Genomic DNA, 19,581 nt, shown 5'->3' on the forward strand with positions numbered 1-19,581 from the left:
GGGCACCACATTTTCATCTCAATTAGTTTCCAAATATGTGTCCAACTTAAACGGCTCTAAGTTGAAAATCATAATGCAAACATCGACATGAGCATAAAACCTTTCATTAGTTTTCTGCATCCAGTGCCAGACAAAGAGAATAAGGTCAGTGAGAGATCATTTTTCCAGAACCACACAAGCCTCCTCTACCCTCTAAGAAAGACCTGGCTCCTTGGCCAGTTCCCTTCCTACGGTCAGGATTCTTCATTCATGTTCAAGTAGAAACCAGGAGGTTAATTTTTGCTACAATGTCAACCTTCAGATCAGGCATCAGCTGAGGCCTTTCTGGATGGTGGGTATCTGATTCCTCATCACACCATTGTTTCTCTGCTCTTTCTGAACATTCTGTTTCAAAAAAGGCCATCTGTCCTCACTCTTTAGAGCACGGCTGTTCACCTGACGTCCTAGGATGGTTTGTGGATAAACCATAGAGTGAGCCCATGAACTTCAATGGGAATGAAATGATATCTTTGTTTTAATTAACCTCTCACTAAAAACTACATCTCTAGGCTTCCCTGGTGGCTCAGTGGTAAAGGATCTGCCTGCCAATGCAGGGGTCACGGGTTCGATGGCACATCTAAGCTAAGCCGTCTGAATCTAAACAGCTAAGCCCGTGTGCCACTATGAAGCCCGCACATCCTAGAGCCTGTCCCACAAGAGATGCCACCGCATCGACAAGCCCTCGCACTGCAACTAGAGAGCAGCCCCCACTCGCTGCAACTGGACGAGGCCCGCAGGCATCAGTGAAGACCCAGTGCTGTCGTAAATAAATAAATCTTAAAAAAAACATTTCCTTCATTTAAGGAGAAATCACAGCAATAGTAACAGCACCTGACACATTCCCACCCGTAGAAACCAGTGATCCTTTCATATCATATCTTGGTTGTTGCAGAAACCTTGAAATATCATTTATACTCAGACTACTTTGAAATTACCTTAGTCCACAGAGGCACTGCTAGAGCTTGCTATTTAAAGTGTTAATAAACAAAACACAAATAATACACATCACAAGTTAAAAAAATATTTTGATTACTTTTTGATTACATTTAATATTTCAACTGTTGGTTTTCTTTGCAAGATGACATATTTTAGAGTTTTAAAAAATGTTTTGAACCTGTGCAGGGGTCCCTACCCTTCACCAGACTGCCGAGAGGTCTGAGGCACAAAAAAGAGATTAAGAACCCCTGGTCTTTGGGGAGCGCTGCAGAAAACTTCCTCCTTGCAGGATGGCCTTTGAGGCCAGATGCATCTTTTTAAAGGATTTTGGGTGAAGGATTGAGATTCATTACTCAGCATTTACAATGTTGCAATGTGTACCACTTGGCTGTCTCTTAATACTAGGCAGATAAGAACCTTTCTTGGAGAAGGCAATGGCACCCCACTCCAGTACTCTTGCCTGGAAAATCCCATGGACGGAGGAGCCTGGTGGGCTGCAGTCCATGGGGTCACGAAGAGTCGGACACGACTGAGCGACTTCCCTTTCACTTTTCACTTTCATGCATTGGAGGAGGAAATGGCAACTCACTCCAGTGTTCTTGCCTGGAGAATCCCAGGGACGGGGGAGCCTGGTGGGCTGCCGTCTATGGGATCACACAGAGTCGGACACGACTGAAGTGACTTAGTAGTAGTAGTAGGAACCTTTCTAGGGGATTTCCCTAGTGGTCCAGTGGCTGGGGCTTTGTGTTCCCAAAGCAGGAGGTCTGGGTTCAGTCCCTGGTTGGGGAACTAGATCCCACATGAGGCAACTACGTGTTGGTCGGCAACTAAAGAACCCACATGTTGCAAAGAAGCTAGAGAACCTGGCTGCACAACGAAGATCCAGCGCAACCAAATAAGATTTTTTTTTTTAAAGAACCCTTATAGGTGCCAGGAATTTTACTTCTTCTACCACAAAAGGGCTCACACTTGGCTGAGTTAGCAGTGCCCACCAGAAAAAAAAAAACAACAAAACGATTTGAACCATCATTGGTACACCAGTTTCATTTCTGAAGGAAACTGATACCTTCAGAGCCACGAAACACCAGGCTTTCTATTTTGACGGGGGCACGGGCGTGGACCTCGCCCTCCTCCAGCTCACATACCGCAGTTCTATGACGGCGACCTCCTTGGAGCAGGTTCAGCCTCACGTCTGGAGACAGGACACAGGAGTTCTTGCTTCTTGGCCTGGCTGGTGGGTGGCTAAGGATGGGAAAACCCACCCCATGTGGTCGGACCTGGGCACCCTCCCGGGGAGACCCTGCACCCTTGGTTTACCCTGGAGCCCTCTGAGACCCCTTCACCCTTGGTCAAGTGCACGTCCTGACCTAGCCTCAGTGTGGATCTGCCTCTGGGTCAAGGGCCCCCTCCGAGCGGCTTGCCCCTCCACAGCTCTCAGCACTTCATCCTGAAGATTCTCAGGTACACCAAGTCACCCTGCTGGGGCTCATGGAGGGGCGTGCCGAGCCCCACCTCTTACCTGAAGAAGAGCTGGGGGATGGACAGCGAAGGCCTGGATGACGTGGTCCTGGGCTGGAGAGACTGTCCTTCAGAGCCTCTTGGTGAAGACAGCAAGATGTCTCTTCCCTCTCTTTAGCCATGGGGTGGGGTCTCATGTTCTCCATAGCCCCTTCCAGGTGGAGCAATCCAGGCGGGTCCAGCAGGGGCCGTACTATCCTCCAAGCCTCAAGCCAGGAATCCCCTGGCCCCCGCCCCATCCTCCGCCCTCCCATCAGTCTATGGATGGTCCTTCCTCCATCACTGGTCTTCTCCCTGTCCTGGCCCAGTTCATCACCCTCCATGCATCACTGCAACCTCCCTGGCCTATTTTTGCCCCTTCCAACCCATCCTTGGGGCTTCCCCGGTAGCTCAGACATAAAGAATCGATCTGCAATGTGCAAGAGCCGGGTTCCATTCCTGGGCTGGGAAGATTCCCTGGAGAAGGGGAATGGCAACCCACTCCAGCATTCTTGCCTGGGAAATCTCATGAAGAGAAGCCTGGCGGGCTATAGTCCATGGGGTCACAAAGAGTCGGACACAACTGAGCAGCTAACACTTTCACTTTGACCCATCCTCCCCTCATCCTTAGACCCCAGGCTGATGGGTCTAAAACTGACCATCTCCACTCCCATTTCAGACTGGTTCTGGTCCCCCCAAACCCTCCATTTCTGGCCTGGCACTCAAGGCCCTCTCAACCCAGCTGGTCTCATTCTCCCACTCCCTGCCCCCAGCCCCCTGCCCCCCATCACTGGGTCCTCCCACTCACTGGGCATAGCTCATCTGTCTGGCTGCCCACCCAGCTACCCCAGGCACCTGCGGGCCTGGCCAGGCACCAGGCAGGCATCTGAAATGCTTGCTGAGGAGCAAATCTTAAGGATGTCACCACGGTCTGTGCAATTGCTATGGTTTCCCCAGCGTCCCACTGAGTCTGGGCTTTCTGGAAGGACCACTTTGAGTGACAGGCCTGAAGGTCTCACCCTGGAGGTCACACTGTGGAGAGCGCCCCTCTTTTCTCTTGACCTCTTGGTGCCGGGCCTCCATGCCACACCCCTTGGAGGGCCCTGGGTGATGGCTGTCATCTTTTCCACCGTTCTCCCCTGAATCCACTTTAACCTTGGGGACACCTTAGGAACAGTGCCTGTCATCCACACTGAGTGGGCGCAGACCCTTTCCTCCTGTTTCATGCTCTGGGCCCCCATTTCAGCTTTTGGTGCTTTTTGCTTACTCCCCGGCCCAGATTCCTGCTTTGAGCTCTCAGCTGGTAGATCGTTTCAGGAAGGGGGGACAGACGGCTGAAGAATGGCAGACCACACATTCAAGTCTCCATTCTGCCCATGAGGTCACCTCCAAACCCTTCCACTGAGGCAGCAAGGATGAAGCCTCAGGCTTGGGGGTGATGTCTGGGGCTCACCCGTTTTGCCAGGGGGGAGACACCAGCTGATGGAGAGGCAGATGGCAGCCAGACAGAGCTCTCACCAGCCCCCTGTCCTCTGTCCAGCCTGAGCCTCACCCCAAACCCTGGCTCTGTGGGATGGCGGCTTGCACTTGGCCTGGTGTAGACCCCAACCCACCAGGGCCCAGGGCAAAAGCACAGACGGGTTCCAGCCACAAGGATGGGGACGCCAGAAGCTGAGTTACAGGCTGTTCTGAGCACTAGCCTGGTACTCCCTCACCGTGGTGGCAGCAGGGGTGAAGCCAGGTCACTTCCTGGTCATCGTGGGAGTCGGGACTGGGTAACTCAGGCAGCAAAGCTCTGGGTGCCCTCTGGGGCGCTGTAGCCCCGCATATGGGGGAGGGCTTGCAGGGGCGGTCCCAGGAGGATGAACTGTCTGGGGCTCTGAGATGCATACCGATGCAGGCCCTACAGGAGTGCTCCTGGGCAGAGGGACCATGGGTCTGTGGCCCCAGGGGGGAGGCTGAGTTTGTACGGGGGGAGGGGGTGAGGGCTTTGGCTCAGCAGGAACAAGATCCTTCTCAGGAGAACCACTGCCCGAGGGTGGGGTGCTGGGACCTGGAGCTGGCCGGGTCTCCAGGTGGGAGCCACAGCTGGACCTCCACCTGCAGGGGAGAGTGGGGTCAGAGGCTCTCTGGGCCAGCTGTAAGTTTGAATCTAGATCAAAGGTGGAGAAACCCAGCCTCTCAAACTGCCCAGTCCCCCAGTGGGATGGTGCGGAGGATTCCTGTTCACACTGCCAGGACCTCAGTGAGGAAGCCAAGGTCCCGGTCCTTCTCCTCTCCAGGGTCCCGCTCTCACCCGGCCCTACTGTGTCACTCCTCATCTTTCCTCTGCCCTCCCCACCTCCCATTCTTACCCCCAAAGCTCAACTCCACCTCTGGCCCAGCTCTGCCAAAGCCCCCTCCCCAATCCCTGTGGGTTTCTTGGGCCCAGCGCTTTATTTCTGCACCTTTCAGGTACTGCCGCCGCTTGTCTACTAGTCTCACTCGCCCAAAGGGGAGGCCGGGCCCCCTGAGACACAGCTGAGTGGCGGAGGCTCCCCAGGGAGCCGGTGTGCGGCGCCCCCTCCTCCCCGCCAGGCCCGGGAGGAGCGAGGACCCAGGCAAGGACGACAGGAGAGCCAGGTGCAGTCCCTAAAACAGGCTCTTTAATAACATTATGTCTTCACTGAAGAGCTTCGCTTTTCCCACCCAGCGCCGGGCGGGGCGGGGGGCCGGCAGGGGCTGGCTTTGGACGCCCGTGGGCCATCGCCCGTGGCCGGGGGCGGGTCCGGTGGCCCCAGGGCCTTGGCGTAGGCGCGCCCGCCTAGTAGAAGGAGTACTGGTTCTCCACGGCGCGAGTGTGGCCCCGGGCGCCCTCGCCTGACCCGGCCTCGGGGGGCTCTTCAGCGCCCCCGCCCGCCGCCTCCAGCAGGCGCTCGGCGCTGTTGCTGCGGCTGCGGGCGCTCAGCGGGCCCTCGGCGGCGGGGCGGGGGGCGCCGGGCACCGAAGCGGCCGAAGACGACGAGGCGGACGAGGACGAGGCGCCGCCGGCCTCCGAGGGCGAGGCGGGCGGGCAAGCTGCCGCGGCGAGGCTGGAGAAGTAGTGCTGGCCGGCCGGCTCGCTCCAGCAGGCAGGCGGTGGGGGCGCGGCGCTGGGCGAGGGCCCCGGGTCTGCAACGGGAGACCGCGGGCGTCAGGGCCGAGCCCGAGTCCTCCCTCCTTCCACGCACCGCCCCCTCCCCCGCCCCAGCAGCGTGCAGGCAGGGGCCAGCGCCCCAGGAACGGGTGACCTAGCATCACACAGGGAGGCTCAGACCCCAAATCCCGCGCCCCTAGTTCCAGCCCACCTCCTAGAGAAAGTCTTGGGTATAGGCGGCTGTGGCTCAGACGATAAAAAAAACTGCCTGCAAATGCAGGAGACCCGGGTTCGATCCCTGGGTCGGGAGGATCCTCTGGAGGGCTGGCAACCCCACTCCAGTATTCTCGCCTGGAGTATCCCATGGACAGAGGAGCCTGGCGGGCCTCAGTCCACAGGGTCACAAAGAGTCGGACACGATTGACACTTTCCATTTTTCGTAGGTGCGGCGGACATACCAACGCGCAACCCGCGGGCCCCGCACCTTCACCCACCCCTCCCAGGCTGCCTTCCTTAGCCCTCGGCGCTCAGCCCCTCCCGTGCGGGATCTAAGGGACTCCACCCACTCCCGGGATGCCCGCGGGCGCCCCCTTCCGCCCGCCAGGAATTTACTCCAGACACGGATCCGCTGGGACTCTCTCTTTCCCACCCATCCGGCTGGTCCAGGTGGTTTACAACAGGTACCAGACCTGGTTGGTGCTCATCCCGCGGGGGCCAGCAGGGTGACGCCCTCCCCCACTGCCCACCCGTCCGTCTACGCGGGCCGGGTTAGGGGTGTCTTACCGGGTGGGGGGCCCTGGGCCCGCACATAGCTGCGTAGGGTGATGTCGGCAGAGCCCCCGGACTCCAGCGGGATGGGGTGGGTGTGGAAGTGGCGGAGCATGTCAAGCACAGACTGGAACCACAGGTGCTGCACGTGGCACTGCCCGTGGCCGTTCAAGGACAGGCGCAGGTGCTGTGGGCAGAGATGGGCGTGGTCAGTGGAGGGGAGGGAGGGGTGTCTTGGACCCGCCCCCTGATTGGCAAGTGCCTTTGAAGGTCAGGGGTAGGGCCAGGTCTCACAGGGGCCGTATGGGGGTGGTGTCAGAGCAAGGGCCTCTCACCCCGGAGCCCCGTCTCCGGAAGGGGAGGGTCACGCCGGTGGCGGGTCACGCGGGTGGCGGGGATGGGCATGAGGATAACAGAGCCGGGCGAGGGCTGGAGGGGGAATGCATTCGTCCCTATCCCGAGAGCACCAGCGTCAGGGCCTTCACGCACCCCGTCCATCCCTAGTCTCCAGAGGCCCTAGAAGGTAGAGATGCCGTGTTTTGTTTGTATTCGTTGAGCAGTTGTGTCTGACTCTTTGTGACCCCAAGGTCTGTAGCTGGGAGGCTCCTCTGTCCACGGGATTCTCCAGGCAAAATGCTCGAGTAGGGTAGCCATTCCCTTTTCCAGAGGATCTTCCCGACCCAGCGATGGAACCTGGGTCTCCTGCATTGCAGGTGGATTCTTTACTGTCTGAGCCATCAGGGAAGCCCAGAGATTCCGTGTTAGAGATGGGGAAACTGAGGCACAGGCGGGAGGGACTCACCCACAGCCACTGGCATAGAGCTAAGAAGAGAACTCATGTTGGGGTGACTTGCCCAGCCCAGCTAGGGGTCTGCTGTCCGTCCCTGCCCAGCTAAGGTCCAGGCTGGAAGCAACCCCAGGCTGACTGGAGGGGGGGGGGGGTGGGGGTGGGGGGGCGTGGCCACAGGTGTCACTCATCCAAGCTGTCAAGGAGGAGCCCGGGGAACTGGGCCCACCTGGGCCAGGCACTGCAGGGAGGGGGGGGCCCCCAGGCCTGTGGTCTTGAGTGGTGGGTGAGCCACAGGGCTCTTGACTTCAGTCCTTTTTGCTCCGTATGTATCCCACACGGGGAAGAGTGGCTGTCCCTGGGGTGTGTGTGGCAAGAAGGAGGGTGACAGGAGGGTTTCAGGGTGTGCCTGCGATGGGGAGCTAGCCTGGGCACCTACAAACAGGAGAGAGAAGCCCTGGCAGGGAAAGAAGTGTTCCATGGTGGGGCCGATGCTGCCCAGAGAGCCAGGGGTCGTGGGGGGCGGTCTGAGCCGGGCCAGCCCAGGCTTGGGACGCTGGCCCAGTGCAGGCCCGGAGCGGGAGTCCTGGGGTGCCCCCTCCTCTGGCGGGGACTGACGGGAACCCGTGTCCTGGGAGGAGCCAGGGCTGGGTCTGTTTCCTTATCGGAAACTTGAGGAGAGGGGGGTTGAGGTTCCTGCCCACTCTAACCACCCCCGCCCCCTCAACAGTCACTGGACTTGCTGTCGTGTTTCCCTTTGCGCCTTAGGTATTATCAGCACACAGGGCGCTTCCTCGAGAGCCCGCCATCTGGGCTTGGCCCTGTCCTGTCTGGCCTACCCTTTCACTTGTCGTCACCTCAAGGATTCCCCATCCATCGTCAAGGTCCTTTCCTACTCTGGCTGGTGGGGCTGGTGGGGTCAGGAGCCTCCTGGTGCCCTCTGCCCCCCAAAGCCCTCCTCCTGCCTGGTTCTCTGGGGCCCACTGTGTGGTTCCCTTCCACACCCCCGGCCTGGTCTGAGCACAAGCCTGGCTCAGATTAGCGCTCAGGAGGGGCTGGTGAACTGTGCTGAGCAGAGAAGAAGAGGGCCTGTGTGGGGTTGGGGGGTGCTGGTTGACCCCAGCCCCTGTACCCAGGTGGCTCCAGGTGGAGACCCTCAGAAGCCCCAGTGCTACGTGATCCCCAATGCATAGGGTCAAAGCCAGACTCTCAGAAGGGCCCAGCCTCCTGTGGGTTCAGCCACAGGCAGGACCCCATCGGCTCGTGGAGACACCACGGCTGGGTCAGCCTGCAGCCCCTCAGGGAGATGCAGGAGGGAGGCGTGCGCTCAGCACAGGCAGGAGCAGGCCTGGCCCGTGGGAAGCCATGCTGCCCCCACCCCCAGGGAGCCTACTGCCCGGCAGGGGTGCAGCCTTGGGGCCGCCCCCACCCCCACCGCCGACCCCGGGCTGGAGGCTTCCCCTGTGTGTGCCCCCACAGCACCCCTTTGCCAACTTGCCTTGGCCTTGCCCTGGAAGTTGAAGGTCAGCACATACTCCCCGGGCCGGGTCTCACTCTGGCGGATCACGAAGAGGCCATGGTTCCGGGGCCCGCCCGCCAGCACCAGCTGAGCTGCCTTGACCCGCGACAGTGTCCCATGGAACCAGGGGTAGTCGGAGAGCTCCAGCTCAGCCTCGGCCTGGGCCTCTGGCTCTGCTGCCTCCTCTGCTGCAGAGGAGGGCAGAGTGAGGGGTGTGGGGATGGAGGGGCCACAGGAAGGAGAACAGGGATGGGTCATCTTGATCAGCTTGTTGGGTTTTTGCAGGTAAGATGCTCTTTGAATAACTGAGAACTAGGCAGGGAGCGGACCCGGCCCACTAAATGTGTGAGGTAAACCGAGGCACAGAGAGGAGAAAATGATAGCCTAACAGAGGGTAGATTTAAACTGACAAGTCTGGTTTAGCAAATAGCTTAATGATGAGAATGTATCAAATGAGGGAACAGGAGCCTCTTGTCTCATTAATAGCAACAGGGCCAATGGTTTCTGTTCTCACTCAAGATATATTAAATGTCCTTGCACTTCATGAACCAGTAACTAAAGTCCTCAATAGCCCCAGCTGGTGCAGACTTCAGGCTATCTGCTTATATGTATAACATCAGAAGATGCTTATTTCACAATCACTGAGCAGTTTTTTCTCTGAAAAAAATTGGTGGGGTTGCTTAATTTCCTGGGGTCACTCTCTTAGGTCAGCAACAAACTTGGGAACAAATCAAGTGTCTTTGTCCCCATCCCCCTGGTTCTGACCCTTGGTACCCCTTTCCGTGAGTATTTTCAACCGAAACTGGGGCCCATGGGAGGGGTCAGGCTCCCAGCCCGGCCTGCAAAAGCCAAAACTACCGAGTTGCTGTGCAAAGGGCCCGGGGGTTGAAAGGTCACAGCTTTGGAGGCTCACGAAGGGCTTGGGAGGGGCCTGTGGGTGCCTGTGGGCTGGGCAGGGGCCCCAGGAGGGGGGCAGGAAGAGGGAGGGCCCCATTGCACCTGTGCGGTTGCTGCCGCTGGCGCCTGGGGACTCCAGGGTCTCCAGGAAGGTCTCCAGCGGGACGTGGACCAGGGAATCGCCAACGGCCTCTCGAGCGCGGCTGTGTGGGGCTGTCACCACGGCTGCCGTTGTGTCTGGGGGCCGGGGCAGGTCCACTGCTGGAGAAGCGGCAGGTTAGAAACATGCGTGTCTGTCTGGCCACCTTGGAGCGACCGCAGTCTCCAGCCCTGCCCTCCACTGCTCCAGCCAGCTCTGTGCCCACCTACCCTCCGTCAGGAGCTCACAGCTGCAGGAGGCCACGCGGCTGGCCAGACAGCCTCCCCGGGCACAGGATGGCTCCGTGTCTTCCTCGCTGTCCCTGCGAAGGCAAGAAAGCCCAACTGTGTTCGGCCGTGCGACTCGGACCCTGACCGCGGTCTGCTCATGGAGCCAGGCAGAGGCTGACTGTCCCGCGGCCAGCATCTGCTCTGTCTGGCTCCCCTGGGTCCCTCTGCCTCCATGTCCCTGCGATCACACCCTCAGCTTGCTCAGTGGCCACCACGTGAGTGACTGGGCCATATGGACAGGTCTCCAAGTGCGTGCAGCCCTCCCTGAGGTCACACGACCCCCTACCCGCTAACCCCCAAAAGGGGCTGGTCTCCTCTGAGGATCCCACGGAGGACCCCTTCTGGGGGCGGGACACGGGGGGGCGGGGCCTGGGCCGGCCCCTCCCCTCCCCTCCCCCGGGCCTTTGTCTCCCCATCTGTGGCGGCTCTGAAACACCCGCAAAGTGAGGTTCACCTTCACGGGGGTGAGGCAGAGAGTGTGCGGAGCAGATGGCTGGGAGGGTGGCAGGGGAGGGATTAGAACCACTTCGGGGATGTGGGGGGGGCGGGGGTCGCCTGGGAGGCTCTCAGGACTTTAATTGTGCTTCCTTAAATGAAGCTGTTAATTAGCAAGCAACAGCCCCTCCCCCTGGGCTTGGCTCACTCCATTAGCCAGAGGAGCCGCTGCCAACGGCTCGGCCGGTGCCCTGCCCGCCTCTCCTAGTCCTGGGCTGGGGAACCTCTCCCGGATGGCGCAGCCGGCCTCCCTGCTGTCCTTCTGCCCCCCGGTTTATTACTAGCCATGGCTCCCCGCTGCCCAGACCCACCCGCTTTCCCGGGCTAAAGGCCCGGCCTCATTAGTTCTAACTCCAGCCACCCGAGGGTGCTGACATTCCCCGCGGGTCCCAGGCCCTCGCGCTCCTCCACTGCCCTCCTCCGCCCCCAGCCCCCTCTGCCTGGCCCAGGTCCCCCTTTCTTTAAGCCTCAGAGAAAGGGCTCCTCTACCAGTACAGCTTCTCTGAACCTCAGGACTGGACTAGGGGGCCTCCCCTTTGGTCCTCCATCCCTGGCCCTTTGGGTTCACCGTCACTACCATCTAACTCCTCATGGTTTCAGCCTCCCCTGAATGAAGATGATTCAACTGCCCTCCAGGCCTCGGGACCCTGAACCTACAGAGCCTGCTGGGAGTGGGGGTGTGTGGGGACAGGGAGGGTCCCGGCCAGCACCCACCTGGATTGGACTGCTGTGAGAAGGGCCCATTTCTCAAGCTCAGCTCCTGCCCTCACCAGAAAGGTGCTCCCCATGAAGGCTCCAGCCAGGGCACAGCCCCGTAGGCCCCCCACCCCGTCTACCCGTCCCAGGGGTCTCACCCGGGGTCTACGCAGCCCTGGATGTCAGCCACCCACGAGTGCTTCTGCAGGGAGTCGATGGTCTCCAGGATGTACTCTGCTCCATTCTCTACCTGGGGAGGGGGGCGTCGAGAGTCCAGAGGTTCATCCCACTCCCGGGGGGAGCTCGCTGGTCTGAGCAGCTGGGAAGACAGTGGGGGTCCCCAGCAGAGGGCAGCCCACGCAGGCAGCAGCCCCTCCCCCTGGGCCCACCGCCGGAAATCACCGGGATGACTGAGGTCATCCTCAGGCCCTGCGGATGCAGCCCCCGAGGAGGCCGTGCTAGGTAAGGGCTGGGGTGGGGGTGGGAGAAGGGCATCACAACCCTCAGTCTGGGGGGGGCCAGCAGGCCCAGCCTTGAGTGGTGGGGCTTGCCTGCCTTTGCACCTGGAACTCTGCCTCTGCGGCTACGCCCCAGGGATAAGCAGCCTCCGGAAGGGAAGCGAGGAGGAGAAAGCCCAACCCAGAGGGTGATCAGGCACACACACTATCTGATAAACTCTTCCCAACAGCCGCAGGAGAGAGAGGTGACACTTTCCCCATTGTACAGATGGGAAGACTGAGGTTCAGAGAGGTCCGCTAACTGGCTCAGTCACACGAGCACTCAGTGGTGGCGTTGGGACCTGAACCCAGGTCTCTAATGCCAAGGCCTGGCCTCTGAGTTTCTTGTTTAGTAAAGGGCAGTGGGATTCCCATCCCATCAGAGCTCGGAACTGACTTCCACCCTGCTCTGAACTGATGGGGAACTGAGGCCCAGAGCGGGCCCGGCAGGTGGGCGCCGTGACCTCAGGACTCCTGAGCCTACTGAGACACAGAGGCCACCCGGCTGTCACAGGTAAGGCCAGCAGATGAGAGAGCCAGGCAGGGAGGGGCCATGTCCTCAGCCCCCAGACTGGGTGACTCAGGGTCTGGGGTTGGCAAATGTTTGTTAAATGAATACAGGAGTTCATGACTAAACAAACAGGGCCGAGTAAGAACATAAACCCAACTGGGCCCCTGGAGAGGAGGCGGGGCGGCGGGGGGGTGGGGGTGGGGTGGGGCGCCCCTCCATGCAGCTTCGGGTGGGTGGAACCAGGCCTCCTTGGGGACTTGGCCTCACAAACACCCTCTGATTCTCCAACGAGGCTCGGGGCCACAGCCCTGGCAGCCCAGAGCTGTGTCCTCAGCAACCCGAGCAGGCCACCCCGGCGAAGCCGGGCCTGGGAAAAGGACGGGCAGCCCCCAGGCTCACTGGGGTGCCTCCCTGGCCACCCTCAGGGCCTTTGTGTCCGTGGTGGGGCCGGGCGGGTTCCCACACTCCAGTGCTGGGGACAGGGGCATTTGCATAACTGCTGCAGGCTGGCTACCAGTTCCTGCCTGTGGGGTGGATGCGGGTGGCGGGACTCCAGTGGGGGAAGGGGCGGGAGGGGGGAAGTGAAACTCAGGTCCTTCCCCCAGCCCAGGAGGAAATGGGAATGGGGACCCACATGGTGGACGACACCTGGGCCACTTGTCTCTGGAGCTCGGGCCAGGATTCACGTCCTAGCTTGACATCTGTGGAGGGTCCTGGGACCCCCACCCCCCAATCTGGGATTCCCTGCTCCTACCCTGCTGCTGGCCCTTCACCCTCACCCCCACGGGGGTCTTCAGGGCCAGGGGTGGGGCTCACCTTGAGCACGAACGTGTTGTCCTTCTCCGGCATCTCCAGGGGCATGGTGGTACGGACCTCGATGATGGCCGACAGGGGGATGCTGACTTTGGGCCTGGAGGCCTGGGAGGCCAGACGAAGGGCAGTGAGACAGTGGCCCCAGGGCCTCCTGAAGTCCTCTCTCACCTCCCCCGCTCTCAGAGGTCAGAGCCGCCCCAGCTTAGGATGCCAGGCAGCCCTCCGGTGGAGGTGTCCCAATCCCCATTTCACAGGTGGGTAAGTTGAGGGTGTTCCTGGGAACTGGAGGGACCACCTCACATAGTCACACAGCAAGTCAGGGACAGAGCTGGGATGGACATGGGTCTCCCACCTCCAAGCTCTGAGTGGGGGCGAGCTCTGCTCCAGCCACCCTTCCGCCCAGCACACCCACCAGATCTGTGGTTTTTACATTTTTCACCTTGACCTATAGTAAGAAATATATTTGACATGGTGACCCAGTACACACACCTAGGTAAAAATATCTCTGAAACACACATTTCACCAGATAATATTTACTCTGTGTGTGATGGAGTGTGACACTTTCTATTCTAGTTCATTAAAAAAAAAAATAAATGCTCGTCTCCTCCTTCAGATTAGATTTACCGCAGTACAGGGTTGGAGACCCTGATGCAGAACGGGATTCCTGGAATTGGGCAGGGCCGTGTCTCCAGGTAGAAGAAAAGAGGCCAGTGTGGGATTTGACAGAGGTAAGCTGGCAGGACTCTCCAGGAGGGCCGCTCTGTGCCTGCCCCCCCCACTCTGCCCCAGAGTTCCTGGCCCTGGCCTGAAGGCCCCCGGGCTGGCTTGAGACTGAGATTCCTGGCAGAGCTTGAGCTCTGGGACAGGGACTTTCTTAGGAGGAAAGGGAAGGGCCCCACGTTGAGTGGGCAGGCGGGTGGGGGTTCCTGGCAGCACTGGCTGCCATCCAGCGGGCGTCAGGCTGGGCTCAGGGTGGTGACTGCGGGTTTGCTGACCACGGCAGGCCCTTGTGCCAGCCAGCCAGGCGGGGCCTGTGGTCCTGGATCGGGTAGAACAGACAGGTCCACAGAGAAGAGCCAGACGGGGCTCCCGCTGGCCAGAGGCGCTGGATCCTCTGCCTGGCCTTGGAGGCCCATCTGCCTCTCCCTTTGCTCCGGCTCACTGTTCCCAATTGCGTGGTTGGAACTATCAGCCTGTTTCATGCCCCAAGTGAAACTGTTAACTGCTCAGTCGTGTCTGACTCTGCGACCCCATGGACTGTAGCCCACCAGGCTCCTCCATCCATGGGATTTCCCAGGCAAGAATACTGGAGTGGGTTGCCATCTCCTTCTCCACTGATGACCCCAGGCCTTGGCTTATGCAGCCGGAGTCTCCAGCAATGTCTGTCCTGGGGTCCTGTCCACTGGTCAACACTTAGGCAGCCTAGGCTTCTTCTCCTCGGGGCCCCCAGAGCATCCTGCACTAACTCCATTGAGATTGGCCCTCCAGCCCAGCAAGTAACAGCTTCTTGGTGGTTCCCCGATGGCAGGGGGCCAGCATCATTGCTTCCTGGGGCCTGGCCTAGGGCTATGAGGGGACCTGGGGTCCAGGAGACTTTTCTTGCAGGGCGGGTGAGGGGGCTGGAGGTCTGACACATGGTGCCATATGAAAGGGCACTCTGAGGGTTCCGGAAACAATCCCTGAGCCTGTAGACCCCAAGCCCCCATCAGCTCCAAGGGTGCAGCTAGGCCTCCAGGGGCAAGAGAAGGAAGAGCTCTGGACCATGGGTGGGTGAACAGGACTCAAAGGCGGGAGGAGTGTCAGCCGGGGCTTCCCGTGGGGCACATACATCCTAGATCAACCTCATCTGGGAAATGGGATCTGACCCCTCGCCAAGCCTGCTCCCCCTTCCCACGAAGTCGGTCTTGAATTTGCAAACATTTGCATGAAAAACGGAGGGTCTGAGGCCAAATCAGGGGGTAGGAACCCACTGGCCTTTCTCAGAGGTTGGGAAGGTGATTGCTCAGAGGTTGGGAAAGTGGCCCCCCAGGAACCCTGCTCTCTGCCAGCGGTGAGCGGTGGGCTCAGGAGGGGCTCACGCAGGGGGCACCAGCTGTTACATCCCCTCCCTCGAGGGCAGCTATTTTCAGCCGGGCAGCTGCGGCTGCCACTCAGGGCACAGAGGCGCTCAAGCCCTGCCCTGTGGGTGACCCTGAGCAAGTCCCATCCCGCTTCCCACCCTCACTGGACCTTGGTCTCCCTGTCTGACGAGCGGTGGCCTCGGGCTTAGTGGTCTGTGATTCTCTCAGGGACCTAAAGGTGGGGCCTGGGCAGGCAGAAAGCCCTTGGGAAGTCTGGGGGATCCTGGGACTTGGAGAGAGCGCTTCAGAGAGTGTGTCCCCCTAGGAAATCACCTCTCCTATGGCTCATGGGCCCCAGACCTTGGGGACCCCACCCCATCCACCTCCAAGGGGAGAGAGGAAAGGAGGAGGATGGGGAGTATAGACAGACAGGGAGGTGGGGAAGGAGGCCAGGCTCAGGGTGACTAAAGGCCCTGGGGACAGGGTGGGCCCAGGGGTGGGTGGGGGCCCTGGGCGGTTCTGGGGCTGCCGAACCAGCACACGCTCCCGCCTCCCAGCTCCTTTCGTTCCCAGGACCACCGGGGTGATGGGTATAATTAGCTCAGCTCTGCCACCCACCAGCTCTGTGACTCTGGGCCGGCCACACCCCCTCCCTGAGTTTTCCTTTCTCTTCTGTGACCTGGGGACCATTGATGCCCACCTTGCTGGGGTCCTGGGAGGATGATGGCCCTCAGAAAGCGGGCACTATGGTTAGTTATTCCCTCCTTCCAAACGAGGCAGGTTTGCCCCCTCTTCCCCCTGCCTGCCCCAGGAGACCCAAAGCTGCCCCTAGAGCTCTGATGGTGACCCCCAGGAGGAGGGGAGGGCGTGGTGCACTCAGGTGAGCAAGATGCTGCTAAAGGCAAAAAACAGCTTTTGAAACCTGGGCCAGAAGGGAGCCACCTGGGCCGGGGCTGGGCTGGAGCCTGGCTGTCAGGCAGATGTCTACTGAGCCCGACTGCAGACCTCCAGCAGGCCCCGAGCATGCCAATGTCACTCCTTGCCTGCCTCTCTGGGGAGGCTCCAGCCACCCAGCGGTTCCAGGTGAGGAAGACAGGAGTCCAGGCAGCCAGGCTCTCCCGTACCCCGCCCCCCGCCCAGAACAGTACCCAGAACCCCTTCTGTAGCCAGAGGGTCTTTCTGACCCCTCGTAGGCTTGAGGGATGACTTGTGGGGCGGTGGGCCCGGACTCCAATCTCCTGACCTGGAATACTCCATTTTGCCAACCAGCTAAGACTGAGGGGTGCTGGAAGCCTGGTCCTCCACGATCCCCTCTCCCAGGGCAAAGGGGCTGGGCAACTCACCTTGGGCGGCACGAAGAACTCCAGGCGGAAGCGCTCGCCCGCCACCGCCCTGCGCAGGAGCAGGCGACACTTCTGCCACTGGGCGGCGCCCCCGGGGCCCGAGGCCGCGTCGTCGGCCACCATGAAGCGCAGCGCGCCCTCGCGCTGGATGTCCACCAGCTCCACCTTGGCCGCCAGCGTCCGCGACAGCCGCAGGCGCCGCATCCACTTGTCGCGCGGCTCGGCCGGGGGCTCGGCGGCGCCGGGCTCGGGGGAGGCGCGCCGGTGCCACATGTCGCGCACGCCGTCCACCACGCACAGGCTCATGTTGCGCAGCGAGAAGCCCTTGCGGACGCGAGCCTTGGCCGCCGCGGTCCCCGACACGTCCTCCGAGCTCCGCGAGTGACCGTAGGGCGCGGCCTTGAGCGCCGGGGGCCCCGCGGGCCCGGGCTCCATGGCGTCCGGGGGCTCGGCCGCCCCTCGCGGCGGCGCCGGCCCGGCCACCAGCACTCGGCGCACCTCCTCGCTGAACACGTCCAGGAAGTTGGCGGCGAAGTGGCGGGAGAAGGAGGCGCCGGCGTCGGGCGTGTCGTAGGCCGGGTTGTCCCGCAGGAAGCGGCAGAACTTGTGCGCGAAGTCCACGGCGGCCGCCTGCGCGTGCAGCTCGCAGAACTGCCGCCAGTCCGGGACCGGCACCGGGACCGGGACCGGGGCGGCACCATTCATGGCTCCCGTCCCATCGCAGCCCCCGGAGGCTGCGGGCGAGAGGAGCCGGTGAGTCAACTCCCCACCCCTGGATCGGAGCGCCCACCTGCTCCCGCTTCCCCGGGAAGGTGTGCAGCCGCCTTTCTGGCAGTGCCAGTGTGTGAGGACAACCGGGGAGGTGGGACATGTGTCTGCAGGAGGGAGGGGGACCATGCCCCCCTCCATTCACTCTCTTCAAACAGCAGTCTCAGGGAACCCCAAGGTCATTCCTAGGTCTAGGGCAGGAGGCCGTGATGACAGGTGCTTTCAAGTGGGGTCCCTAATGAGCCTCCAGCGATCCTCTTCTGAGGGTCCCGGAAGTTTGGAGGACGGGAAAAAGTCATGTGCAACCCTCTTGGCTCTGCCCTTGAAACTTGCCAAGAACACCACTCCTCCTCCACTCACTACCATCCAGGCTGCTGTCCCGGGACCCAGGCAACCCCTTTTCGACCAGCAGTACCTTAGCAGCCTCTTCACTGCCCTCCCTCCGCACTCCTCTCTGGAAATTGATCTTATTCCCCATAGCCTGTTCTCCACCCAGAAACCCAGTCATCATTTCTAAAGACAGATCAGGCCCTCCCCTGCTCAGAACCCTGCAATGGCTCCCAATCCACTCAGAGTAAAAGCCACTGGCCCCCACACCTCCCGTGACCTGCCTCCATCCGACTCCCACAACTCTACCTGTTGCCCTCTGCTCAGGTCCCACCCAAGTCCCATCCCAGGGCCTCTGCACTTGCGATTTTCTCTTGAATGTGCCTGGAATGTCCTTTCCCTCACACTGCCTCATGTCCTCCAGGTTTCTGCTCAAATACCATCTTGCCCCATAGCTTTCCTTGACCCCCACTCTATTAGAACAAGAAGGTCTCAGGACTTCCCTGGTGGTCCAGTGTTAAGACCTCATCCTCCCTCTGCAGGAAGTGTGGGCTGGATCCCTGGTCAGGGAACTGGGATCCTGCGTGCTTACTTTTTGGCACAGTGTGTATCCCCATCTCACACTGTTTATCCACTTGCTTGGTTGTGCTGTCTCCCAGGCACCACACCCTCGCCTGGAAATGACGCCTCCACAGGGCAGCAGTCTGGACGTCTTCTAAGCGGCTGCGTCCCCAGTGTTGGGCAGGTGGCAGGCGCTCAGTAGACACTGCATGGACGGGTGGATGCGTGTGTGCAACACACCAGGCATGTCACAGCCATCACTGCCCAAGCCCTCACACGGGGCCAGAGAACACACAGCTTGTTAGTGACAAGTCTGGGATTCTCACGCCAACTCAGAGACTTCGAGGGTCACCTCCCAGTGTGGATCCAGTATGACTATCTTTTCATACTGGCCTGGAAGGTGCTGCCTCTTTATACTTCTTACCATTATGGTGGACTGACTACCTTCTCTGATTGTTCCCTCCAGTGTGTGTGTGTGTGCGCGCGCGTGTATGCATGCGCGCTCAGTTGTGTCTGCCTCTTACGACCCCATGGACTGTAGCCAGCTCTGTCCATTGGATTTCCCAGGCCAGCATACTGGAGTGGGTAGCCATTCCCTCCTCTAGGGGATCTTCCCAATCCAGGGATTGAACTTGGGTCTCCTGCATTGCAGGCAGATTCTTTACCATCTGAGCCACGAGGGAAGCCCTGTTTCCTCCTGAACCCCATCCAAATTGGACCTTCTTGAAGAGGCCTGAATCTGGGAATCCCAGCTTCCGCCTCCTGTCTCCAGGCCCCTCCACCCTTCCTCACTCAGGATCGCCAGACTGCATGGTGCGTGACTAGTCATCAGGGGGCCCTGCCTCCTCATCCCCCAAGTGGCACCCCTCCTAGGGGCACAGGCCATTCATTCTGTTTATGCTTCTCCCCCCTGCAACAGGCCAGGGTGAAAATTACTGGAGAAAAAGTGGGGCGATGTGGACCTGCCCTGTTTGGGGGTGCCGGTGGATGCAAGGGGAACTGAGATGGAGGGGTCGTGCCCTCACATGTCTTCCCCAGGATCCCCACGATTCCTGGCCTGGCCCTTCCCTCACAGCTCCTGGGAGCACCGTCTCATCTGTCCTCTGGGATTCAAGCTGTGTAAATTAAATGCCGGGTAAAAATAGCTCCCCCACTTCTGTGAGATCATCCGCAGGGCCTCTGTGCCACAGGGCACCGGGGGATTCCCTCTCACCTGGGGGGCAACCTCGGCCTTCGACCTGCACTCAGTAACCACAGCACAGCCCTGGGGGAGGCAACAGAGCAAGGCCGCTCTCCCCACAGGGTGCATCGATATTCCTGTTCCGCTGCAACCACCAAGGAGGGTCAGACCAGGTGAGAGGGCAGCCTGGGAGGGGCTCGCCCCTTAGCCGGCAGCAGGTGAGGATGCCGTCCACCTGCTCATGGGGCAGGTGGGGGTGGGGAGGAAGCCGGTCCCACTGCGAGCTCAGCTCAGGCATCGATCCCCGTCCCCCCCACCCTCTTCCGGCTGGCCCAGAGTCCTC

At 60.4% G+C, this 19,581-nt stretch overlaps 1 protein-coding gene across 3 annotated transcripts; it reads right to left on the reverse strand.

The window, feature by feature from the left end:
* Window positions 1-4,029: 4,029 nt before the first annotated feature.
* SH2B2 (SH2B adaptor protein 2) lies at window positions 4,030-17,611 on the reverse strand. Of its 3 annotated transcripts, none has more exons than XM_055562112.1 (8): window positions 16,403-17,611; window positions 13,003-13,104; window positions 11,337-11,428; window positions 9,928-10,019; window positions 9,661-9,816; window positions 8,641-8,849; window positions 6,371-6,542; window positions 4,030-5,622 (listed from the first exon to the last, which is right to left on the reverse strand). In XM_055562112.1, the coding sequence occupies exons 1-8, from the start codon at window positions 17,309-17,311 to the stop codon at window positions 5,276-5,278; spliced, it is 2,079 nt and encodes a 692-aa protein (XP_055418087.1). In that variant the 5' UTR covers window positions 17,312-17,611; the 3' UTR covers window positions 4,030-5,275. The 3 variants fall into 3 exon arrangements, with proteins under 3 accessions (XP_055418087.1, XP_055418086.1, XP_055418085.1); XM_055562111.1 differs by having other exon boundaries at window positions 9,661-9,819; XM_055562110.1 differs by lacking the exons at window positions 4,030-5,622; window positions 6,371-6,542 and having other exon boundaries at window positions 7,915-8,846; window positions 9,661-9,819.
* Window positions 17,612-19,581: the final 1,970 nt, after the last annotated feature.

The sequence above is a fragment of the Bubalus kerabau genome, chromosome 23, assembly GCF_029407905.1.
Source record: "Bubalus kerabau isolate K-KA32 ecotype Philippines breed swamp buffalo chromosome 23, PCC_UOA_SB_1v2, whole genome shotgun sequence".
NCBI classification, from domain to species: domain Eukaryota; kingdom Metazoa; phylum Chordata; class Mammalia; order Artiodactyla; family Bovidae; genus Bubalus; species Bubalus kerabau.

What these genes read in the sequence shown, in the direction of transcription:
- SH2B2 (XM_055562111.1), bottom strand. Translation starts at nt 17,311, where the DNA reads ATGGAGGGGGGCATGGTCCCCCTCCCTCCTGCAGACACATGTCCCACC. An exon ending in AGTTCTTCGTGCCGCCCAAG is followed by an intron (nt 13,105 to 16,402) that starts GTGAGTTGCCCA and finishes CTGGCCTCCCAG; the next exon opens with GCCTCCAGGCCCAAAGTCAG. An exon ending in ACAACACGTTCGTGCTCAAG is followed by an intron (nt 11,429 to 13,002) that starts GTGAGCCCCACC and finishes CCCCCTCCCCAG; the next exon opens with GTAGAGAATGGAGCAGAGTA.